General features: G+C 37.0%; 1 protein-coding gene and 1 pseudogene across 9 annotated transcripts in view; one reads left to right on the top strand and one right to left on the bottom strand.

The window, feature by feature from the left end:
• Positions 1-27,021, bottom strand: part of Fut8 (fucosyltransferase 8) — a 368,007-nt gene that overhangs the window by 120,025 nt on the left and 220,961 nt on the right. For all 9 annotated transcript variants that reach the window (XM_087195286.1, XM_087195288.1, XM_004837380.4 and 6 more), the window contains one exon: positions 3,125-3,239. In XM_087195286.1, coding sequence (XP_087051412.1) covers positions 3,125-3,239 — 115 coding nt within the window. The remainder of the gene's footprint in view (positions 1-3,124; positions 3,240-27,021) is intronic.
• Positions 3,324-5,102, top strand: LOC147822744 (52 kDa repressor of the inhibitor of the protein kinase pseudogene; annotated as a pseudogene).

The following is a 27,021-nucleotide window of genomic DNA, read 5'->3' as shown; positions in this document are numbered from 1 at the left end:
CGTGTTATGTACATGTACCAACTCCACATGAGGAATGTAATTATTATGTACTAATAAAAAATAAAAATTTAAAAAAGTAAATCTGAAAATGTTTTCAAATACCTCATCAGTAGTTTCCAAACCAATCACTGAAAGTTACAGAATTACACAAATTATTTATCAAAAATATAATAAAATATTTAAATGATGAAAACCTGCCAGACTTAATAAAAAATATTTTTTTTGAAGTATAGCTTTCCTACTGAGTTTCCACAACTCTTTGAATATTAAAAAGGCACTTTTTCTTTTTCAATTGAAAAAAAAATGCATAAAAGAATTTGTTAAATTGGAGTATTTGAAGTTTAAGTTAAAGTCCAAGTAAAATGTTTTGCTATAATTTAAAGGATTAAAAAGTCAGTGTAATTTTAAATCATTAACATGAATTATAAGTAAAATTCTCTAACATAGAACATAAATCAGAATATAGAAGATAAAATCAGTATTATAGGTGAAAGGACTTGGCCAGTTAAAAATGAGAGAGAGAGAGAAGAGAGAGTTGAACTACGACTACATTATAGTTTAAATATAATGGGTAAAAGTTTAGTGACTATATGGGAATGGAAAAAGCTCAGAAACTATTATTTTCATTTTAAATAAAGATGATGGTTCTGCAACACCATGTGTTTACAGTCACTCCATTGAATGAAGATCTAATTGACAGGAGATAATTAGCTCTTCCCTACCGGAGGTGAAGTATTTCTCATTCTACAGACTCCTCTGAGTGTGAGACCAAGATTAGCATGCCAAGATCAAGTTGGTTGTGGGCCCCCCCGCCCCTCCCCGGTTTGGGGATCAAACTCAGGATCTTGTGCTTGCGAGGCAGGCACGGTGCCACTGAGCTAAATCCCCAGCCCTAAGTTGGCCTTTAATGATCTCTAAACATTTAGTTTTCTTTTCTTTTCTTTTTTGTACATGTAGGAAATCTGCACCTTAAAATATACCAAAGCATGTCACCTGTCTCCTATTTTGCTTTTAATCTTAAAAGGAAAGCAGAGTTACTAGACACAGAAATTATCCCATCAATAGCATTAGAAAAGGATGGAGTGGAAGATATTCCATGTCATTCAATTTTAAGCATTTTTCAGTTTTAAAGAATTCTATCAATTCACTGTTTTCCCCTGAACACAATTCTCTCAGTTCTTTGTCAGTTAATGATGCTCCCATTCCCAGCTATTTGAATTCTTTCGCCTACTTGGAAAGGCCTGCTTATCAATTCCATTTTCCCAATCTCTCAAATTTTGTTTCTTCATTTCCAATGCAAACTGTCACACATCTCAATACTTCTCACCTGCACTATGGTGTTTTCTTATCTTAAATGATCTCTGTGCTTTTAGTCTCTTCAAATACTAATAATGTATAGTTCAACCAAAATACTATTTTCAGATTAATATCAAATAAAGCACCACTGTTACCATGCCACTCTTACATGTAAAAACTTTTCAAAAGCTATTCTGGCATAAAGGAAGATAAAACTGAGTCATTTCTAGGAAAAGGAATGCACCTTGAGACCATAATGTTAAGCGAAACCAGACACACAAGCTTAAATACTGCATGATTTCTCTTACACGAGAAATCCAAATTATAAATAAAGAGCAAAATAAAAGATGACAGAAAGCAGGGAGACAGAGCTTTCTCAAATGGGAAGGGATCAAGAGATGTAGGCAGGGCCAGGGAGAGTAAGGAAAGAGAATGAAAAAAGAAATGTATATGTACTGACTCCACACAAGGATAAGCATTATGTACTTCAAGTACATAATTAAAGAAATAATTTAAAAAATAGAAGTAATAGTAATTAAAAAAATAGAAAAAGGCTTATAATATATTGAGTAGAAAAACAAAATTCAAAGGTAAATAGATTCTTTCCTTACAAATAAAGACTACATATACACATTAGTAAGAACTACAATACAAAAATTAAGATTTCCTATTTACGCTAGGGATTTAGCTCAGTGGTTCCGCCACCTGCCTCGCAAGCACAAGGTCCCGAGTTCAATCCCCAGTACAAAAAAAAAAAAAAAAAAAGATTTCCTATTTACTATCATGATGTTTACAAAACAAAAATTTTTATGAGGCACTTACTGCATATATACCATAAAGCTTAACCTCTGCAATCCGCTTCCAAATCTACTTTTCTGGCTTCTTCTCCATCCCTCCTTTTCACACAATCTAAACCTCTAGACAAACCAAATTACCTCATTTCTCATTTGGGGTCCTGTACTATTTTTTCCTGGCTATGGGGTACTGTTCACATCATATTTTCCAGCTGGTCTGTTCTTTTCCTCTATATATGTGTCCAAATTCCACCTATCCTTTACAGTTCAGTTCAAAAAATACATCATTTACAAAATGACCCCTGATGTTTCCTTCTCAAAACTCCAATAAATACTTCATTTCTTTTCCTCCTATAAAAAATGTAGCATATCCATAATTGCATTATAGCTTTTGTGTATGTGTATATATAAAGTAGCTTCTCTTAGGGGAACCTTATGGTTTATATTTAGATGTCTCCTGAAGCCTCATGTGCTTCAGGGCTCTGGGAAGTGACTGGATCATGAGAGTGTGATGCTCATCAATGGATTAGTTTATAGCTAAATATGATGTTGGGAGGTGAAGTCTGGGTCACTGGAAGCATGGCCTGGAAGGATCTCCCCCTTGTCCCCCTCTGCTTCCTGCCTTCCAGTCACAGACTTACTCCTCTGCCAATAAACTTTCCTCCTCAGAGTTGGGTGTTGGGTATTATGTCTCATCTCAGCAACAGGAAAGTAAGACAGGCAGAGACCTTGCTTTAGCCACCTTTGTATTCCACTCAAGGCATCACTGTGTGTTCCTGAATAAATATATAAAATGAGTAATTGCAAAACACCTAAGGGCTTGGAAGACAAATAAGCAGTCATTCTTACTTTTAGTTTTGTTATGATTTTCTTTTTTTCCATACGAAATCTATTTCTTTTTTTTTTCTTTTCTTTTTTTTTTTTTTTTGGTACCAGGGATCGAACTCAGGACCTTGCTCTTGCAAGGCAGGTGGCGGCACCACTGAGCTAAATCCCCAGTCCTCAAAATCTACTTCTTAACCTAACCTTCTTACCTGGAGATATGTTATTCTCCGCTGGACCAGCTCAGTTAGATCTTTGGCTTCTTTTTCCCGCCAATCACCTGCTCCATCTGTTTGACTGAGGTAGTATAGATCTGTCATTATAGACCTGTGAAAGCAAACAATATTGGAGGTCTAACTTACTCGTACTGCTTCATTGGATTACACAAAACCAAATTCTTCACAAAGATCGATGTTCACATTGATCCTAGTACTCATCTTTCATTTCTGTCATGGCTGTGAAATTCAAAAATTAATCTTTACCATCCACATTCATTCCTGTAATGAATTTTTATTGCTAAAAAAATGCATCTTTTTTTTTTAAAAGGCCAGGCAGCTACACTGGCTTTCCAACACAAAGTACTATACAGATCTAGGAGAAGTGGTTTCCCAAAACAGATAAACAGGAAGGTTAACTTAACACATCCTCTGTTCTAAAACAGCAGAAACAGATAGTAGAGATCTAAGAACTGAATTTGGAAGGAAACTCTCGGAGAAGTGAGAGATTCAGACATCTTTTCCATTATCACGACAAAGTAGCAATCTAGCAGGGGAGAAGCACCTACTTCTGTTGATGAGGTTTGTCAGTGAATCTCATAACCTGGCAAAGGAATTTGTGGACTTCCTCCCTTATGAAGCTGATGCAGAAATTTTGACTATGACATGTCACACTACAGTAACTGAAAAATCATGACTAAATATGGAACGGTGTCATGGCCAGACTTAAATTGTGTCCAGTGGATTTTCTTCCAAAAGGAAGATTGTTACTCTTTATTTTTTGAGAAATATCCCCAAGGTATTCACACACTCTGCTCTTCTTGTACTTTAAACATCTTGGCAAAGCACTGCCTATTATGGGGGTATCTGTTGTGTTAGGAGTAATAGATGAGGTTTGTTCTTTTCTCCATCAGTTACCTTAACTGCATTTTGAACTTGACAAGGGAATTTCTGTTCTTTTTCTGAACAACAACAACAACAAACAACAAACTGAAGGAAATTTGCCATTCTCAGTGGAAAGGAGGCATGATGCTTTTGAAATCATAGTGGACCTCCTAAAAGGACTTGTTTTATGTTTAGATAGTATAGCAACACAAATATTAAATGGAATAACTACAGTTGGCCAAACATTTTTTTCTTTTTTTATAGATTTTGATTTCACTGTTAACAATTTCTGTACTTAAAAATGTCTTGTCTTATATGGCGTTTGGGAAAAATCCCCAGGGCAAACTTATAATGTCTTTTCAGTCAGTAGCTTTATTGCAATACTGCATTTAGTTAGTGAAGTGATGGAAAATATTGAATTTTATCATAAGTTTGGATTTGAGGAAGCCACAAATTTGGCAACTAAAAACTTGGCATTTCAAAACTCCCTGGGAATTTTTGCAGCTCTCAGCAAGGAAACTATCTCTAACCTCTGAGAGTTACTACAAAAAACCCTAAGTGTGCCAACAGCAGAACACATTATTTAGGAACTTAAAGTTGTATTCTTCACAACGGTACCTCAAAGATCTTAAATGCTTATCTTTGGTATTTTCAGTTCTAATTCAGTACATCAGATGTATACCATGCTGACATATACAGAAGCGACTTAGCCAGTCATGACATACTCTTGGCTGAGCTTTATTATTCAAGAATCAAACAAATACATAGGGAAAGATATCTAGCTTCCACCCACCATTTACAAAGCCCTCCATCTACCAGATATCAAGGTTTTTCCTAATGTGTACTCACTGCTGAAAGTCCTTGTATATTCTTCCTGTGAAGAACATTAGAATGAGTGGTGTGAAAATAGAAAATGTCCTGAAGCATACTTGAGGGACACTTTATCAGACCAAAGATCAAGTAATTTATCATTTCTTAACTTAAATTTTGATATAAAACACGATCTGAATTTATTGGTGGACACTAACTACTCTATGTAACTAAGTCACAGCTTCCTACATATAACTCAGAAACTATTGAAAACATCTAAGAATCTTTTGAAATGGGTTTTCTTTTAGTATCTAGTATTTGGAAGAAAAGCTAAGAGGTATAGTAGGCCACTTGATCGCTGAGTGTCTCTGTCTAAAGGCCCTCATTGAATACTTTAACCTTGATAATCTGTCTACCCATTAAATGGCCCTTGTCTGAACTCTGATGCTTTGAAGACGTGTCCTTCCATGAGACAGCATTGAAAGCGCCACATTTCATTTTTATGTGATCTTTGTCAGTGGCACTCTGGAAGTGTTTTAAGCTGTTTTAGATATAACATTTATTATCACTGTGGATCTAATTATCAGGTATTGAGTAATCAATTTTTTAAAGAAATAAATGTCAGGACAGTGTAGGAGGAAGAACACATCTTATAAAAAGTTACAACGAAGCTCACCGTTGCAAGAAGTTATAATTAAAGTTTGAATGGAAAAGCTTGCCCTTACTGTTCCACATTTGGTTGTTGCAGTTACATTCCTTTATTGAGCCTGTTATCTTCATAAGCTTTTTAGCAGGTAAATATTGAACACTACTACTTTGTGATCAAGATAGAATTAGAGGCTGTGGATACTAACAAATGACTTGTTTTCTTCTTTTTCCATGGCTATATATACTGCCATACGTTGATTTACTGTAGCTCAGGGTGGCTTCAAACTTGCAGTGGTCCTCCTGCCTCAGCCTCCCAAGTTCTGGGATTACAGGCCCCAGCTTGCTCTATGCTTTGTTTTTCTTCCTCATATTGTTTGTGACCTTAGATTGTTTTTTTCCTGGTTCTGTTCAGATGTCCTCTCTCTCTCTCTCTCTCTCTCTCTCTCTCTCTCTCTCTCTCTCTCTCTCTCTCAGCATATATCACTAAAGTTTCCCTCTTAGTCTGCTTTGGATGCATCCCTCAAGTTTCAGTTTATTGTTTCTGGTTTATTAGTACATGTTTGTGGTACCTAATGAACACATTCATTGAGGGGAGTTGGCACATGCATGTGACATATCTTAATTCTTGTTACATCCCTCTCTTCCCCACCTCCATCTCTTGACTCCCTTTCCATTTGCAAAAGATGTATCTGTTTTCTATTGACTTTTATTTCGCTCCTTATTTATATTTGGGGTTTCTCATATAAGAGAAACCATGATGTTTAAGCTTGTGTCTGATTTATTTCACTTAACATTATAGATTCAAATTTAGCCTTCTTTATAACAGAGTAATGCTCCATTATGTATAAATGCCACATTTTCTTTCTCCATGATGGACATGTAGACTGCTTCTAAGATTTAGCTATTATGAATAGCTACATCCATACATACATGAGTATGGATGTGCCATTGTTATATGACATTTTTAACTCTTTGGGGAAGATATCTAGAAGGTGAATAGCTGGATTGAATAGAATTTCTGGTTTTAGTTTTTTGAGAACATCATTCTGCTTTCCATAGTGGCTGTACTAGTTTACTTTCCTGCCAACAATGTAGAAGGGTTCCTTTTCCCCTGCAGCCTCACCAGCATTTGTTATTTGACAGTCATTCTTTGTGGAGTAAGATGAAATCTCGGAGTTGTTTTAATTTGTGTTTCTCTAATGGTGTGTTTCCTTTTTTTGTCTCAAGATACACTTTGATTTCCCTTTTATTGTTTGAACTATTGTTGTGGAGTGTTTTCTTTATTTTAAGGGTCAGAAATGACACCTAATATGGAGCTGGGGCTGCAGTTCAGTGTTAGAAGCACTTGCCCAGCATGTGGGAGGTCCTGAATTTGACTCCCAGCACTGGGGGGAAGAGGGAGAGAGGGGGAGTGGGAGATAGGAGGAGGGGGAGAGAGGAGGGAGAGGAGAGAGGAGGAGGAGGAAGAGGAGGGAGAAGGAGGGAGAATGAAGGAGAGGGAGGGAGAAAGAGGGAGAAGGGAGAAGGAGGAAGAAGAAATGATACTTAATTTTAATCTTATTAAATACTTTAAGACTTATTTTGTGGCACAATATAATCTATTTTTGAGAATGGTTCGTGTGTACTTTAGCAGAATCTGTTTTCTGCTATTGTTAAAACATTCTGTATATGTTTGTTAGGTCCATTTGGTCTGTGCTATTACTCAAGTTCAGTTTCCTCATTGATTTTCAGTCTGGATAATCCATGAATTATTGAAAGTGAGGTAGTAAAGTCTTCTACTATTATTGTACTGTCTATTTTTCCCATCAGTTCTGTTCATATTTACATTATTTGTTTAGGTCCTACTATGTTAGATGTATATGCATTTATAATTGTTATTTCTTCTAGATGAATTAACTCTTTTATTGTTATAAAGTGACTTTCTTTGTCTCCTAACAAATTTTGGCTAAAAATCTGGGTTTTTTCTGACATAAGTACCTCTACTCCCATCTTCTTTTGGACGCCATCTCTTAACTCTCCTCTTTGTTTTCCATTCTTTCACTTTCAGCCTATGGGTGTCTTTAAAGCTAAAGTGACTCTCTTACAGGTAACATATTGTATCTTGCCTTTTTATCTGTTCAGCCAACACAGTTTTCTGTGTTTTTTTAGAACTTAAGCTATTTACATTTAAAGAAATTACATATATGTTGAATTCCTAGGTGGGTAGAATTGTTCTCCAACTCCAGCTGAAAAGGCCTGGTGCTGAGTTACATAGCTGAATGAGAACACACTGTAGGATCAGGATCTACAGGCCTGCCTCCAAGAGTACAAATAAATGTTTCTTCAGACAAGAACCTATTCTGACAGGACTTCCTCTCCTCCTTTTTATGAGCTTTGGGGTTGTCCTGCTCTTCTTTTTCTTGAAGCTTGAGGTTCAGCATCAGATTGTTTAATTGGGCTCGTTCTGTTTTCCTAATATGCATATTCACTGCTATAAATTTCCCTCTTAAGACTGCTTTCATTGTGTCCCATAGATTCCAATATGTTGTACTGTCATTGTCATTTAATTGTACGAACTGTCTGATTTCTTCTTTAATTTCCTCTGTGACCCACTGGTTATTCAGAAGTGTGTTGTTCAATTTCCACGTGTTTATGAAATTCTTGCGGTTTCTTTTGCTATTTATCTCCAATTTCATTGCACTATGGTCTGATAATATACAGGGCACAACTTCAATTCCTTTGCACTTAGTTAAACATGTTCTATGAGCAAGTGTGTGGTCCATTTTGTTTTTTATGTTTGTTTTTTTGTTTTTTGGTACAGGAATCGAACTCAGGTCCTCGCGCTTGCGAGGCAGGCGGCAGAACCACTGAGCTAAATCCCTGGCCCTATGTGGTCTATTTTGGAGAATGACTTGTGTGCAGTTGAAAAGAATGTGTATTCTGATTTTGTGGGGTGGAACACTCTGTAAATATCTGTTAAGTTCATTTGTTCAAGAGTGCGATTGAGTTCTAGTATTTCGTTGCTTATTTTTTGTCTAGTTGATCTATGTATTTGTAACAGTGGGGTATTGAGGTCCCCCACTACTACTGTATTAGTGCTTATATGATTTTTCATGTCTGTTAGTACTTATTTTATATAGTTGGGCACACTAGTGTTTGGTGAATAGATATTTATGATTGTCATCTCTTCCTCTTGGATTGTTCCCTTTACAAAGATGTAGTGTCCTTCTTTGTCTCTCTTAATCCGTGTTGGTTTGAAATCCACTTGATCTGCAAAGAGGATAGCTACTCCTGCTTTTTTTGGGGAATCTAGACATATTTTCAAGTACTAGAACATTTCTCCTAATATTTATGAACAAAGGAAGATGTTTTCACATGAAGCCATTCTTACTCTGTTTATCACTTAGTCTATATCAGTCAGATAATGAATCTCCATAATTTCTGTTTGTTTGTTTTTGGTACCACGGATTGAACTTGGGACCTTGTGCTTACAAGGCAGGCAGTAGCACCACTGAGCTAAATCCCTGGCCCAATGATTCTCCATCTTCAAGGGAATACTTCTCCCTAAAATAAAGTTTGCATTTTAAAAAGTCTCTATGTGGAAAACATGGCTCATCTAGTGATCATGAATCTATTTTTCCTGCCCCTGGCACACATCTCTTTGGGGATGGTTTTCAAACTCAAGAATGCTTTTGGCATTAAAACTACTCATTTGCTAAGGAGTTTCTATATTCCAATCACTGTGATGAAGGCTCTTGATCCGTTATCTGTTTTTGTTTTGTTTTTTTGTTTGGTACCAGGATCGAACTCGGGTCCTTGCGCTTGTGCAGGAGGCTGCAAAACCACTGAGCTAAATCCCCAGCCCACTGATCCATTATCTTATTTATCCAGCATAATAATCCTGCAAGGTAAACAGTGTTTCAATAGCTGTGTTGCCTTTCACAAGGTTACTCATGGTCAACCACAATATGAAAATGTTTATTTTTAAATAATTCATGCATTTTACATCACATATTCTAATAGCACGATGAAATCTCATGACACCATATGGGAATGTGAATCATCTCTTTGACTAGCATATTCATGCTGTATATACTACTTGCCTGTTCATCACTTGGAGGCATTCTCTGTTATCAGATGGAGTATGACATTATTGCAGAGGTTGTATTCATGCAATATATACTTAAAAGTACCCACAAAGTACAAAAGAAGTGATGTTAATATCTTACTGTGCCTAATTTGTAAACTAAAATTTATCATAAGTTACATGTATAGGAGAAAACAGTATTCTATTGTTTCAGGTATCCATTGAGGATCTTAGACTATATCTCCAGTGGATAAGGCAGGGAGTCTAACTACTGTATTTTTAAGGCCTAAAGAAAGTAGACAACATACAAAAGTAAGTAGTGGAGCTGTTTTACTCCAAAATTCTGTCTCCTAATTGCCAAATACTCAGCTTCTCTCGGTGTTATTTTCTCTTTTACATATGGGGATATAATTCTTAGTAGAAAGCATTGCAATAATTAGATTAGGGAAAACATATAAAACACTTCTCACAGTGCTTGCCACAGATTCTACTAGGTTGTAGTTATGCCTGAATAAAGAAAATCAATAATTTGTTGTAAGTAGAAAACTATTAGACTCTGTAGGGCCAACACAGAGAAGGGCATATGAGCCAACACCTAAAGGGGAAGAATTTTAAGGCCTAGAATCTAAACATAAACCTAGTGGACATCACTCACCAAATAACATTATTATTGCCTTATATGATAGTTATATAAGCTATTTTGGTTATTTCCCTTCTGAGGTCTTCCCCATCTATGTCAATTGTCAAGATGGAAATATTCTAAAATTTCTCGAGACAAAAGGGAGGAACTAGAGATCTTAAGACTCCCTCCCTAGATCCTGGTCACATTTTTATCCTTGCCCCTGCTCAAGGAGCAAACCAGAGTAAAAGCAGTCTTGGATAGTCTTGTGTAATTTTCCTTGTCCGCTATCCATATTTACCCATGGATTAGACTTGGTATCATCCTCCCATAGTCACATTTAGTAAGTACTAGTTCCTTCACTTTGGGATTTTTCTTGCTTGAATTACATCTCTCTGCTGGCCCTCAAGGGGAGCTTCTACCTTTAACAATTTGAATCAGATATAAATAAAACTCCTTGTGGTTAGTTTCACAATGGGACAAGTGAAATAAACCAGCACCCCTTTCTAAAAAGTTTTATGATTAAAACTGAAAAATAAATTAGCAAAAAAAATACAAAGAACGTAAACATAGTTAGCAGTGGCCCCCACCCCCACCCCACTGAAAGACAAGGTCTCAGTGTGTAGTGCAAGCTAGGCTTGACCATGTGGCCTAGGCTGCCCTTGAATTCACAATCCTTCTCTCTCAGCTGCTCTAGTTCTGGGATTACTGCTGTTCACCACCACCACAGTCAGATTGTGAATTAAAGGTTTTGATGTCTTTCACAGCTGGCTTGCTCTAAAGTCATAAATTCTGTTCTCATTTATTCATTTGTCTTCAGGCATCTGTATTCCATCTTCAGTTGCCTAGCATTGTTTTGCAGGCACCTTATCAACAATTGCCATAGCTTCATAACAGGCCTTCATATTCACTACCCACCTACTTGATTTTCTGATATTTTCATAGTCATAAGCAAGAGAGCAAGATTCCCAGTTTTAGGGACTCTTCTAAGAGATTAAGTTTCAGGTTGGATTCACTGAAAACTCAGGGCTTCTGCAGAATGTTTTGGAGTCACCATGTTTCCCAAGAATGGGCAATAACTGATACTTCATAATTTGATTATCTTTACATCTTTGGCCAAAGAGTAAACTTTGCAGGATGGTTACTTCAAAATACTATTGAGTCAGGGAAGAACTAGTTTAAATTTAAATTCTTTCTTGTATTTAATTGTCTTCTTCATGTGGTCTCCAACGGAAGCCCAAGGGGGAGAAATGATTTAAAAATCAAGGTCAATTGTAGGGGACTGTGATAGTAAAGTGATGGATATCACACCCTGACTGTAATGTGATGGGAAACTGCTGTATTTTATTTGTATTTATTAACATGTACTACACATATTTGTGGGGCTTGAGCAATATTTAACACATTCATATGCTGATCAAATCCAATCTTCCTTTAATCCCCCTTTATGACTTTCTCGACTTCTATCAATCCCTATTTTATATTTAAGTCTTTTTTTTTTAAATTTTCACAAATGAGAGCATGTAGTGCTTATTTTTCTGTATCTGGGTTATTTTACTTAACATGATATCCTCCAGTTCCATCCATTTTGCTACAAATTACAGGATTTTATTTTTCTTTATGATTGAATAATAATCCTTAATCACTGATCCATTCGTGGGCATCTAAATTGTTTCTATAGTGCTGGAATAAACATGTGCAGGTATCTAATACTTTAATTTCATTTCCTTTGGCTATATACCCAGAATTGGAATACCTGAATCATATGGTACATCTTATTTTTAGTTTTTGGTGAAATCTCCATACTCTTCTCTATGGTTTTACTAATTTACATTAGCACCGACAATGTATTGAGTCCTTTTTTCTCTACATCCTTACCAGCATGTTACTTTTTGTGTTTTTGATAATAGCCATGGTAATTCAGATTGAGATGGTATCTCATTATAGTTTTGATTTGCATTTCCCTAATGGCTAATAATATTGAGCATATATATATCATTTATATATACACATTACTGATATTATATTATTAATTTTAATGCTTGATCTTCTAGTTGCTTGTTATTCTGCTTTCCAGACAGACTGGGATGAAGTGATTAATCATCAAAACTTAATATTGATGTAACTTGGTTAAAACTTTCACTTTTTATGGTCACTAATTTATTAAGAAATATAGGTCCAAGCTTTAAGCATAAATCATGCCAATTTTTATATTCCAAAGAACTTTCCCTCTTTTGATGACTGTCAATGAGATGCAGTATTTTTTGTCTCTGTGTACATGTGTTTAATGTAAAGCCAAATAGAATATAGCAAATTTCCTTGTTTCTTTAAACAGGTGTTTGCTGATAAGACTAGGTGTTTATTTCACTATATTAGACTGTCAGAAATAATGCTGATATTTAAAGTTAAGATTTGCAACAAGTTTTGTGACCACTCCTATTTGATGGATGGGAGAAAAAAATAAATGACTACATTTGGGTACAAGGAACAATGAGAGTGATGTGAAAGAGGCTTATAAAACTGAGAAAATATTTTAAATAAACTTCCAGCTGAGCCCTAGAGCACTACTACAATTAAAGACTTCTGTTTCCCTGATGAATTCAATTTCACATGGATGGTGCATTATTAGCTTTGCACTACCACAATGAAATACCTGAAGCAGCTATTTTACCTCACAGTTTTAGAGGTTCAAGGGCATGGTGCCTGTACTGACTCAGTTCTGGTACAAACCTTTCCAGCTTCCAGTCACACAGTGGCGGAGGAACAGATATGTGGAATGGCTTACACTGCCAAACGGGTAATCAGAGACAGACGGGTGTCATATCATCTCTTCTGAAGGCTTCCTCCCACACATATACAACAATGACCTAAAGACTTCCCACCCTAGATTTCCTCTCCCAAAAGTTCCCCTTTCTTTCAATAATGATATCCTAGGGACCAAGACTTTAATCATAATGGACCTATAGAGGACATTCAGAACACACTCAAATAATAACAGGTGGTAACTTTTTCCCCAGTAACTATAAAATTCTGTAGGCTAAACAATAGTTTTCAGGAGATTCATGTTTTGTAATCTGAAAAAAATTAGAAGTTGTAAGTCAGTGGGTATATAGCAGGTTAATTTGTTGGGCAGTATAAAATTTCTTTTGCATAAAAAGAAACTATTTTGAATCCTACATGAAAAGTATACAGATAAAGCATCACATTCTAGATTCCTTGTTCAAAAGGATAAAAATGGAAATAGCTAAGCTACTAAAATGTCCTGTGTGTGGTTAATGTTGACAAATGACCCCATTCCAAAGGATGCTCAAAACTATTCCATTTTTAATAAATTTAGAGTGGATATTTTAAACTATGGCTAAGAGTTTTAATTTTGATTTTTATATTAGTAGTTCAGCTTTATTAAAAGGGGCTGTTATCAAATATTTTCTTGTAGTCCTATTGGTTTTCTGTGACAGTAAATAAGATTTCTGTGTGTTGTCATTGCTTTGTCACTAAATGATTCAACATGTCATTAAGAACCAGAAATAGGGCCGGGGATTTAGCTCAGTGGTTTTGCCACCTGCTGCGCAAACACAAGGACCCAAGTTCGATCCCCATTACCAAAAAAAAAAAAGAGAGAGAGAGAACCAGAAATAAAAGAGTACTAAGACTAGAGCACATCTTCCTAGGTAAATCACAATTGTTGGAGGCTGGTTTTATCATCTTTTAGATAAGTGCTTCTGATTAATCAATTCTCATCTTCAGAGTCTTATAAGAAACTGGATACTGGATCATTTTTATGACTGGCCTTCATTACCACATATTGCTGTCACCTACAGCCAATGGATCCTTCCTCTCACTTGTAGAATTACTAGTTGGTGCTCTTTAGACACAAAAGTGAAGGCTCTGAAACAATGCTCTGAGGGCCTCCAGCATAAAAAAAAGAAAACTGAAATAGCAATTACCACATATATTACTTGGGAGTGTGTGGGGGGGTGATGCTTATTTTAAGATGAAGTACCTAAATCTCAGAGATGTCAAAGACACACACAGATAGTAAAATTGCTATTATACTGAAGCAAGTGGACATATCTATTATCTTACATAGTTACTATTTTTGACAAAAGAAGCTAAAATCCCCTTATTTACCAAAAATCCCTAGTCCAATACAATTTTGTTAACTGTTATACATTAGATCTTTACACTTATTCATCCTTCATACATACCTACTCCTTTGTATCCTTTCACCTACTTCTTTCACAGTTCTCCACCCCCTGTCCTTGGTAACTAGTGTTTTACTCTCTCTCTCTATATATATTTAACCCCCCATGTCAAAGTAACTTTCCCAGGACACAAAGTTAGTACGAAATAGAGCCAAAATTGAAAATTAGGTCTACCTCGCTTTCTGACCCTTCTTCCCTGGTTCAGACTTTCTGATTTTGAATATTTACACTGAACAGAGTACATTATTGTACTCTGGACTTTTTATGTTAATGTTTAGTTAGAATAGTAGTTATGAACCTGACCTTAGAATCACATTTCTTGGGTTTTAATTCCTTTTTCAGGATTTCTGAGCTTTGTGACTTCTGCATATGATTTGACCTCTCAGTGCCTTACACTCTTTAGTTATTGATAATATAGTTATAAGGATTAAATTAAATGATATAAAATACCTAGGAGAGGTGTCTGGCCTAAATAGAAGCTCCATACCTGTTCATCATTCTTTTTATTTAATAATATGGGTCAGTTTTCTCTAAGTACTCTTGGAACCTCCAGCTAATACTTGATATTTTTAGATTAAAACCATCATTGTTTGTGATTGCTATAATTATCTATATTTATATACACACTTTTCTGACAAATATAAATTCTAACCTTATCATTTTTAAGATTTTTCTTTTGCTACTTTTTCATTTGCTTATCTGTTTAAGGATATTTACTGCACATTTTATCTATAACTAGCATTGATGCAAATGCTGATTATAATAATAAACCCTACTCTCATGGAGCTTAAATTCTAGCAGGAAAAGAAAGATAAAAAATAAAGAAGTAATGCTACAGTATATCAGAAAACAATTTCTTGGAAAATAATGAAGAAAGGAGAGGGAAAGCCAAAGTGGGTTGGAGGAATGTTGAGTTTTCCAGTGGGATAGTCTGAAAAGGCCTTATGGAGTCAAATACATTTGAGTATAGATTTGAAAGACATCTGGTGACCCATATGGATGGATAACTGGGAAACAAAGAAGGACGAGCAAATGTAAACACTGTGGAGTGGAGCTGTAAATGGTGGCACACATCTGTAATCCCACACTCTGGCAGGCCGAGGCAAGAAGATCACAAGTTCAAGCCCAGCATGGGGAATTTAGTGACTTAGCAATACTGTCTCAAAATTTAAATAGGGCTGGGAATGTAGCTCAATGTGAAGGCCCTTGGTTCAATCCCTGGTACTGAATGAATGTAAAGAAAAGAGAAGAGGGGAGGGGAGGGGAGGGGAGGAGGGGAGGGGAGCGGAGGGGGGGAGGGGAGGGGAGGAGGGGAGGGGAGGGGAGGGGAGGAGGGGAGGGGAGGAGGGGAGGGGAGGAGGGGAGGGGAGGGGAGGGGAGGAGGGGAGGGGAGGGGAGGGGAGGGGAGGGGAGGGGAGGGGAGGGAGGGGAGGGGAGGGGAGGGGGGAGGGGAGGGGAGGGGAGGGGAGGGGAGGGGGGGGAGGGGAGGGGAGGGGAGGGGAGGGGAGGGGGAGGAGAGGACCCCTGTAGTAGGAACATGCCTCACGTTTTCAAAGGTCAGCAATGACCAATATGACTGAAGTAGAATAACCGTGAAGTACACCAGTGAGATGAGAGCAAAGGCTGAGCCCTATCACACTGGGTCTTTTAGGGTAAAGCAGTGACTTAGCTCTGACTGGAACAAACAAGTGCAGGGAGACCTGGGACCTACAGTCCCAGGACTTGGGAGCTGAGGCAGGGGGACCATGAGTTTGAGGCAAGCCTGGGCTACTTAGTTCAGCCTTTCTACATAGTGAGACTCTGCCTCAAACCACCCCCCCCAAAATAAATAAATAAAAAAGAGGGAGAAAGGGCAGGGGTGAGGGAAGAAAAGAAAAAACACACGTTAACATCATTTGACTGATTTTTTAGAAGACCGTGGAGTCATAAGCAAAGGTGGAAGTTGGGAGACTTATTAGGAGGCTGTTAGAATGATCCAAGTGCATGAAGATGGTGGCCAATCTGATGATGAGACACAGTCCGAAACATTAAATATCTGCTGACAGACTGGTAACGATGGTGGGAGGGAGTGAGAAAAAGACAGCAGGCCTGCTTTTTAACTTATCTTTATTATTAAATGAAAGTTATTGCTTTATTTAATGCAATATAAATAAAACCATCTGCACCTCACCTTAGTTTCTCTTCCTAGTTTACTGGGGCTTTTAGTTTATTCTGCAGGAATACTAGTATGTTACAACTGATGCTGCACAGAGTGGGAAAGTATTTCAATCATTTCATTAGTTTAGACCGGGAATCAGCAAATTATGACCCAAGGGCTAAATGTGGCTCATTGCCTGTTTTTGTTAATAAAGATTTTTTGGAACAGAGCTATACATGTTCATTTGCATACTGTTTGTGGCAGCTTTCTTGCTACAAAAGTACCAGAGGCCCACAAAGCCTAAAATACTTACTTATCTGGTCCTTTAAAGAAAAAGTTTGCTATTTCATTTTGTTTAAATATGAAGAATTGTGTCCAAATTTTCCTCTGATGTTCCAACCACTCAATGTTTAAAGAAAAGTTAAGAAGGTATAAAATGACAACGGAGAGAACAAAATGGCACTGTTTAAATGCTAACATTAATTTCTTTGTCTTCCTTAATGCTGTGGTCTCAAGTGCTTTCTGAGGATCTTTTCACTAGAATTGATCTGGCACTCCAGCAGTGCTTGACAGTCATCAAGAGTAAAGAGGCCTGCTATGATTTCATCAGACATGCCCATCCCGATAATTGTAGATGGGTGGGTTAGACAGGGCCACCCTCAAGGAGCCAACACAGGGAGGAGCCAACGTGGAGAACAACTGAGGCACATTCACTGGTTAACATTATAAAAAGAAGAGGCACTACTTCCCCTAGATAGATAGCAGTGATTGATATTCTAAGTGGGAAATTCCTTGTATGTGACTTGTTTTCCCATTTGATCCCCATTTAATCAATATTACCTGGGTGACTGTACTTGTAATCCTATTGGTTGGTAGTGGCTTTGTCCCACCTCATGCCCACCTGTAAATTTCCATTGTGTCTTACAGTTTTGTCCCACCCTGAACCCACCTCACCACACGGCTTTGCTGTATAAAACATCTTTGAAAAGTGGGGTGGGCAGGCAACCCACTTTCCGGTCCCCCTTCTGTCTCTTAGACAGAAGCGTTCTTTCTCTTAATAAATTTTTCCTACTCTTAACTTCCGTTGTTCCTAGAATTCATTCCTCGATTTCAGAGAACATGAACTCGCGTTTCGGATGACTAGGAGGTTGGGGAGTTATATCTCTTACCCCTGTATCACAGAGATGATTTGTTTTTCCATAAGAATCAAAGTTCACTGGGCATGGCAGCGCATGCCTGTAATCCTGGCTACTTAGGAGGCTGAGTAATGAGGATCAAATTTTGAGTCAAACTTGAGCAACTTAGCATAACCCTGCCTCAAAAATTTAAAAAAAGTTCTTTTAAAACGGAGGATGTAATGTAGCTCATTGAGAGAGTAACCCTGGATTCAATTCCCAGTAACACAATAAATACACACATACTTACATATCAAAATCTGAAGTAAAGATTTCATGTATTCTTTGTTCTCAAGGGTTAAAAAGTAAAATGCCTTAATCTTGATCATCACACCCTCCTGCACTGGGGTTTCTTTGCGTTTTTGTTCCTCTAAAGGTTTCATCCATCTTTTTCTGTTTATGAGTCCTCATTTCATTCTCACTCAATTATTTTATTCATTTACTGTGTTCACTTATGTGAACTGTTCGCTTAGGTGTGATGGCATACACCTGTAATCCTAGCACTTAGGGGGCTGAGACAAGAGGATCACTGCAAGTAAGAGGTCAGCCTAGGCTACATAGTGAGTTCAAGACTAGACTGAACTACATAGAGAGATGCTATCTCAAAAGAAAATGAAAAACAAACAAACTACTATGTGGACTGTTCAAATGACTGGTAAGATCAAATATTGTCGGGACTGTTTTATCTCAAAGAACTGTCCTGTAAGGACTAATTCTACAGATCAGAAAGGTCTTTGTGTTTGACACATAATCAATAAAGTTTATTTAGTTAATCAAGTTTTTATTTTTGAAATCTGCTCTCCTACAATTCTCTCCCCACTTCTGGCCTCAGGCTGATCCTGTAGGAACCTGGAAAAGGTCATGCTGGACAGTGTTCTTTTCCTTGTACAGTTGGGAGCAGCAGAGAAACTGGGCATCACTTCCTGCCTACTAGCCACCCTCATCTTGCAGGGAAGCCCACCAACCATGAGGGATTAAGGGCTCAAAACTCAATTATGAAGACATAGAAAATCATAGGAGACCAGTAAGTAAGGAGACTATAATCTCCCAAGAAAGAAAAGGCCTAGAATCAGTGATTGTATAGTTTCTTTGATTATGCTCTAATCTCTTGAGACTCCACCCCCTCCAAAAAAAACCTGTTAGAGCTAATAAAATCAATAAAACTGCAGCATACAAAATCAATATACAAAAATCAAATGTATTTTCATATGCTAACAATGTACTATCCAAAAAAGTAAATTAAACAATCCCAATTACAACTGCATCAAGAAGAATAAAATACCTAAGAATTAACTTAAGGAAGAAGGTGAAAGATCTGTACAGTGATTTACAGGAATTTAAGACAATGATTAAAGAAGATACAAATAAATGGAAAGATAGCCCGTGTTCATGATCTGGAAGAATACTGTTAATTAAGTCTATACTACCCAAAGCAATCTACAGACTCAATGCAATCCCTCTTAAAATTCCATTGCCACTGTTCATAGAAAGAAAAGAAATTCTAAAATTATTATATGAAACCACAAAGGACTCCAGATACCCAAAACATTCGAGAAAGAATGAACCTGAAGGCATCACATGTCCTGATGTCAGAATATATTACAAATCTATAGTATACTCAACTGTGTGATACTGACTTGCAAACAGGCACATAATTCAAGGAATAGAAGAGAGCTCAAAAAACCACACAGGGTCAATAATCTTTGAGAAGGCTGTCAAGGATATAAAATAGGAGAAAAAAAGATGTCTCTGATAAACAGTTTTTGGAAAAGTGGACCTCCACATGTAAAAGAATGAAATAATTAATTGGATTTTTATGTATCTTATACCACACACAAAATTAACTCCAGATGGATTAAACATTTAAGTGTATGACGGGAAACCATAAAACTCCTGGAAAAACACACAAGGGAAAAGTGCCATGTAATGAGTTTTCCAGTATAAGACCAAACCACAGACAAAAGCAGAAATAAGACGATAGTGGTGGTGCATGCATATAATCCCAGCACTCTGGGAGGCTGAGGCAGGAAGATTGCAAGTATGGGCCCAGCCTGGGCCACTTAGCAATATAGCAAGACTGTATCAAAAGATAAAACTAAAGGGCTGGGAATGAAGGCTCATTGTAAAGGCTCTGGGTTCAATTAGGAAGGGAGGGAGGGAGGGGAAATAAACAACTGGGACTATACCAAGCAAAAAAGAAAGCAAAAAACTTGCTCCACAGTAAGGGAAACAACAAAATGAAAAGTCAGATGGATATTAAAAATGGCAGAGTAAAGACCAGCAGCAAAATACAGCCTCTTTGAGATCTGAAATCAAGACACCTAAAAAACAACTAAGTGATAAAAAAAGAGAAGTAGATCTCTGGGATTTAAGAAAGAGCTGAGAGGAAAACTAGAAACTGTGGAGAAACTGAACACTACACTGAGAAAAGAATGAAACAATGGTTCCCAGCAAGGGGTGTCTCTGCTAACACAAAGTAAGTCCAGAGAGGGTTGGCAGCTCCACGGAGAAACAATGGCAACACTGGGCCTCAAGAAAAGCCCACAGTTATTGTAAACTGTAAAAACAGAGTGGGATTATGACTGAAAGTAAGTCCTTCTGCATGGCAGGCTAGAGTTAGAGAAGTGTAGCACCTGCCATATTTGAGTGTTTACTCATGAGCCATTTTGGGAAGGGGTTACTTGTTGAAGACTGAGCTAAAGAACTACTTCAGGGCTTTTAGGTCACCCTATCACAATGATTAGATGGGAAATAGCCACAAGAGACAGCTGCAGACAAGGTGTGGACTAGACACAGATTTCCTAAGAAGTTTAAACTCAGGCCAGGAAGGACAGGAGGGTCTGCCCTCCATGGTAAGAAGCCAGGCCAGACGTGTGGTTTTCCAAAAGGGATTGGTCTGAAAATGCTGGCATGAAGTCTAGTGAACTGCTTGCCCCTTCCACCTTAGCCTAAATCCCGCACAGAACTCAGTTGTCTGTTTGCTTTCCCTATCTGCCAATGTGATCACAGATACCCCTTGGCTTGGACAGTGCCACAGCTTTGAGTATATAGACACAGGAGCCTCTGAAGCAGGGTAGCAGGGGCCACCTCACAAGCTCATAGGCTATAAAGCTAGGCAGAGAAAACAGTGAACTAGGGCTTGAAGAGGGAAAGGAAATGAGAGCGGCTGGAATGAATATAGTCCTAGGATCAACCCAGGCAGGAAAGGTGAGACAGGACTCAACGTTCACACATAACAAAAATCATAACGGTAGAAACAAAATAGTACTTACTAGTGACTTACTAGTTTTTCACCCATATCTGATGGATTCCAATACTACAGACCTGGAAAGAAACCTCTCATTCAAAATCACAGAGGAATTATTTAGACTCATTTCTCTTTTTCTTCATTGATTTTTGTGAGGTTTTCTTTTTCTTTTCTCTTTTGCTCTGCTTTTTTTTTTCTTTTGTCTTGTCTTTTTCGTTACGTTTATCTAAGTTTACTAATTTCATTCATTATTTAACTGGATCCTTTTATCTGATTTCTCTCAACTTCCTTTATTTTTCAAATTTTATTCCTTTCATTTCCCTCCCCATGCCCTCCATTTTTGTTGGTATTATTATCCTTTACTCATCTTTGGATGTTTTGTAAACTCTACGCTTTTATTATTGAATTCTTTTCTATTACTAGTGGCGGTATAATTGTTATATTTAATAAGTATTTCCTGCATGTCAGTATTTTCACTCATCTTTGTGTCTACACTGTTAGTGCAGATCTCTTTTCTATTGTTAAAAGTGGTACAAGGGTAGCTTTTATTGGTCCTTATGGTATATCAATATCCAGTTTGTCTTGAAATTTGTTTTTGTTGATGATATTGTTGCTACTGCCAGGGTGGCATAACTGTTACTGATAATTGGTTTCTGCTATATGTCAATATCTGGTTTGCCTTTGTGTCATCAACAGTACTGTGGTTCATTTCTGGAGAACTCAGGGCTAGGACAATTACACGGCACCATCCCCTCCCCAAATTAACCAACATGGTTTGATCTTACGACAGACGCAAAGTCCTATAGTTAGTCCAGAGGGAATCACTGGAAAGCAGATACTAACTAAAGAGATCTTCATGCTACCAATATAGTCTTTTCACTATAATATGACACTTAACCTTCAGGAAGTGTGTATACGCAGCGTGTGTGCACACACACAAAATGGAAATACACTATGAGAAAACAAGGAAACAGAATGCCTTCAAAAACTCCAACTTCCCCAAAGCTGTCCATATAGCATCAATGGGGAGGAAATTAAAACCCAAAAAGCTTAAGTACAGTAGGTGATAAAAGAGACAAAAAGAAAAGGAAAACCAGATTAATAAGATGCTCAATGAACTCAAAGATGATATAACAAAAGTGATAATGGATTTAGTAAACAAAATGATGAGTGAGTTTACAGAAGATAGTAATAAAAAGCTAGCCGAGCTAAACAAAATGATACAAAATATGAATGGCTAGTTTAGCAAAGAATTAGAGTACAGGAAAAAGTGCACAGTAGAAATCCAGGACCTAATCCTATTGAAACTATGGGGAATGGAAGTGACCAATGTGAGGACAGAGTGTTAGAACTAGAAGCAACAGCTAATGCAGGCGATGATATAATCAGGGATACCTTAAAAACAACAACAGATCACGGAAAATGGATCCAATAGCAGACGGATGACTCAAGGAAGACTAATCTAAACCAACTGGATTTAGGGAAAAATCAGAAAATAGCATGAAGGGCATAAAAAGCCTGTTTGCAGAAATAATAGTAGAAACTTACAAAGTATGGGGAGAGAATTTCACATACAGGTAAGTGAGGCATACAGAATTCTCAAATAGTCATGATCAGAAAAGGACTTCTCCACCCATGATTAGAAAAGGACTTCTCCATGACTCATCATAGGCAAAATTCCAGAAGTCCAACCCACAATCAGAATCTTAAAACTTCTTAGAGGAAAGGAACAAATGACTTATAAAGGTAAACCCATTAGAATTACAGACTTTAGAACAGAAACCTTAAAGGCCAGAGAAACAGAAGTGAAGTGTTTCAAGCCCACCCTCTAAAAAGAAAAAAAGAACTCTAAACACAAACTAATATAACTTGCAAAACTATCTTTCACAATTCATGGAGAAATAAAAGATCTTTCCAAAACAAAGAGCAGCTTTTTAAAAATTCATGACCTCCAAACTAGTACTCTAAGAAATTCTCAAGGATATCCTAGAAAGACAATGAAGACAAGGATGCATAAAAGTCTACTGGGAGAAATAAATACAGCACCTATGGTAAGCACTTAGGCAAAGAGAAAAAAATAATTAGCAACAGAAAAACAATGCAATGACAGGAATAAGTCAATACCTGTCACTAATAACTCTCAAAGTGAGTGGTTTCAACTCCCCAATCACAAGATACAGATTAGCAGAATGTATCAAAAAACAAAACCCAAAGGTATGCTATATACAAGAAATACATTTAAATCAAGAAGAAATTAACATTATAAAATCAAAAGATGGAAAACAACATTCTATACAATAGGTTCCCTAAAAAAACACAAGTATCTACCTTATTTTCAGACAAAGAGACTTCAAGCCAAAATTGATCAGAAGAGGCAAAGGTTATTGCATATTGGTTAAGGGAACAATTCGACAGGGAGAGATTAAGAAATATATAAATACAATTATATATTACTTATAAATTAATCATATATAAATTAACTAAATATTGTAATATTAATATATTATATTACATATATAATTATACGTGTGTGAGGACAACCATCAATAAAACTATAGTGGCAGATCTCCATATTGCACTATCAAAAATAGATCAACTAGATAAAAATTCAATAAAGAAATATGAGACTTGAAATATACAGTCCAAAAAATGACTTACAGATACACATAAAATGTGTACCAAATAACAGAAAGCACATTCTTCTCAGCAGCACATGGGAATATCTCCAAACAGCACTTGGGAATATCTCCAAAACAGACCACATACTAGCCCATAAAGCACGCTTAAATAAATACAAAATAACTGTAATTATCCTATGCATACATCAGATCATAGTGCAATGAAACTGGAAATCAATGGCAAAAGATACCATAGAAATTCTGTAAACAAATGGAGTTTAAAAATATACTCTTGAGTAATCAATGGGTCACAGAAGAAATCAAGGAAGAAACTAGACAGTTCCAAAATTCAAATGATAATTCCAGAACAACATACCAGAATGATAATAAAAGCAGTTCTAAGAAGGAAGTCTACAGCTGTGAATGCCTATCATAGTTAACTGATTGTGTCAACTTGAGTAAGAAACATCCAACTAAATTGGATCAGGTAGTTCTGGGTGTGGCTGAGGGGATTTACTGAAGATCTGCTGGGATTTATTGCATGTGAGTGACAGCAACCAACGGGTTTGCCACCTGAATTGTATGACAAGATCAGGCACGTTTGGGGTGGTATGATCATAGACTACCTAAACTGTATGAAAGGGGAATGAAGAAAGAAGGCTTGCATCTGTTTCTTCACCTTCATATTGGACATCATCTCCTGGCTTCCAATGCAGAGTTGTTAGCCTCCTGCACAGACCCTTCAGCCTCCTGATACAGACTCCCACAGGACACTATAATGAGCAGTGAGCTCCAGGCCCTTGACTAGATCCTTCAGATCTCCAGTGTGCAGATAGCTCTTTTGCACTCTTCCACACCTAACTCTGTGGGTGTCCACTGTAGGCCAATCTTGTAAATTATTATATATTTGTATATCTTGCATTATATCAATTTCTCTAGGAAGCACAGTCTGACACAATGCCCATATTAGGAAACAGTGAGCCCAAATAAATAACCTAATGATGCACCTCAAGGTCCTAGAAAACAAGAACAAATCAAATCAAAAGCTAGTACAGGGAAGGAAATTATGAAGATCAGAGTGGTAAGTAATAAAATTGAGACTATAAAAATAGGAAGAATCAAGGAATTGAAGAGCTGGTGCTTTGGGCAAATAAATCCTTTGACAATCTTACTGAGAAAAGGAAAGGAAAGATCCACATCAATGCAATTAAAAATGAAAAGAGAAGGTAGCTATAGTGGCAAATGCCTTTAATCCTAGCACTTTGAGGGCATTATGATTCTGAATCAGCCTGCATTTGAGGTCAGCCTGGGCTACATAGTGAGTCCAAAGCCAGCCTAAAATAGAGGCCTGGAATACTCTGTCTCCAAAAAAAGACAAAGTCACATCAAAAACCTCTGAAATACGGAAGATTATTAGTTGACAATTTTGAGAATGTATTCTCCAGTAAACTGCAGAATCCAGAAGACATGAATAGATTCCTAGATACATATGAATCACCAAAACTTAAACAGATACAAAACCCCTGAATAATCAAATAATAGGCAATGGAACTTGAGGCAGTAACCAAAAACCTAGCAACTAAGAAAAGCCCAGAATCAGAAGGATTCACCACTAAATTCTACAAAAACTTCAGGGTCAATCTAACACTAATATCCTTTAATGAAACTGAAAGGGAAGGAATACTGCTAAATTCATTGCTGGAAGCTAGTATTGCCTTGATTCCAAAACTAGACAAGGACTCAACTACAAAAGAAAGCTAGAGGGCAATCTCTCTCTCTCTTTTTTTTTTTTGGTACCAGGGATTGAACTCAAGTCCTTACACTTGCACAGCAGGGCAGCGAAACCACTGAGCTAAATCCCCGGCCCTATAGGGCAATCTCTTTAATGAACAAGGATGCAAAAATCCTCAACAAGATACAGAGATATCTCGGTTGTTGAGCCAAATTTGTTCCAAATTCCTGTTTGAGCACCAAAAAGTTAAGAGAATTGAACATATTTTTCCCATAGGAAATAATGGGAAACCAAATAATTGGTTCTAAGGCCCAAAAATTACACTTAGGAATTTATTCTTCCAGGACTTTAACAAATTTTGCACTGATTTGTTTAACTCTATCATGGTTCTCAGAGTTTTCCTCTTAGCTTTACTGCTATTATCATTAACTTTCTTTGGAGCCATGGTTACATAACTAAAATGAAAAAAAAAAACAAACATAATGAATGTTTTAAAACACTAACACAGGCACTGTATGTTGTATGGGCAAAAGCAGCACTGAAACTGAACCATCACCCTTTTGTGTCTGTGGCAAGATGTGACACATGACTCGCTCTTGGCCCACACAGGTTTTTTCAAAGTGGATTTTCAGTTCAACTATCAAGCAGTTATGAACACTGAACAGACTGTTTTTTAACTCTGCTGCTCCAGTAGTGGAAAGTATGAGCTTGGAGCCTTTTGACAACTGAAATATCGCTGTACTGGCATAAAAAGATAATACATAATGATCAAGTAGGCTTCAGACCAGGGATACAAGGATGGTTCAGCATATATTAAATAAATATAATGTATCACACAAGCAGAAGCAAGGACAAAAATCACGTGATCATGTCACTACATAGAGAAAAAGCCTTTGATAAAATTCAACATCTGTTCATGAATTAAAAAAAAACTCTGAAGAAAACAGGTATAAAAAGAACTTATCACAATCTGATAAAAGCTATTTATGACCAATCTACTGCTAACATCATACTAAATGGAGAAAAACTGAAAGCTTTCTCTCTAAAATCAGGAACAAGACAAGAATGTCCACTATTACCATTCCTGTTCAGTATAGTACAGTAAGTCCTCAAGTGACAAGTTCTATTCCAGGAGAATGTTTGTGAGTCGTATTTGTTCATAAGTCCAACAAAGTTAGGCCTATATACCTTTCACACATTACACAACGTAAAGCATAAAATAACACAAACACACAAAAATACTATTAAAAAAATCGATTTTACTTTTACAGTTACCTTAAAATGGTGGTACAATTCACCACAACTGCAAATAAAGTATTTTTACTATTGTTTCTATGGTTATTGCTTTGCACTTCCTTACAGTCCCTTCTACATCACCACTGCTTTTCCTCTTGCTTCCAGACATCCTGGGCTCTGACTGAGTACTGTACTACTGTACACTCACACTGTATAGTAACCACGCAACAGCACAACTGTGACAATGTTTGGCAGACACATGAGCTACTTCCAAAACTTGTTCACATCTACAAATGTTCATAATGTGGGGTCTGTTTGTATCTGAAAGTTTTCAACTTGAATGTTCATAAATTGGGGACTTATAGTACTTGAAACTTTGGCCAGAGTCATCAGTCAAGAGAAAAATATAAAGGGGATATCTATATATCCATATATATATATGTATGAAAGTATAAAGTCAAATTATCATTATTTGCAGATGACATGGTTGTTATGAGTTGTGTTTAGATGTCCCCT

This window comes from Heterocephalus glaber, unplaced genomic scaffold, assembly GCF_053883595.1.
Source record: "Heterocephalus glaber isolate CG9 unplaced genomic scaffold, H.glaber_assembly_v1.0 deba00001608, whole genome shotgun sequence".
Classification (NCBI taxonomy): Eukaryota; Metazoa; Chordata; class Mammalia; order Rodentia; family Bathyergidae; genus Heterocephalus; species Heterocephalus glaber.
This window is presented reverse-complemented; position numbering and strand designations above follow the sequence as displayed.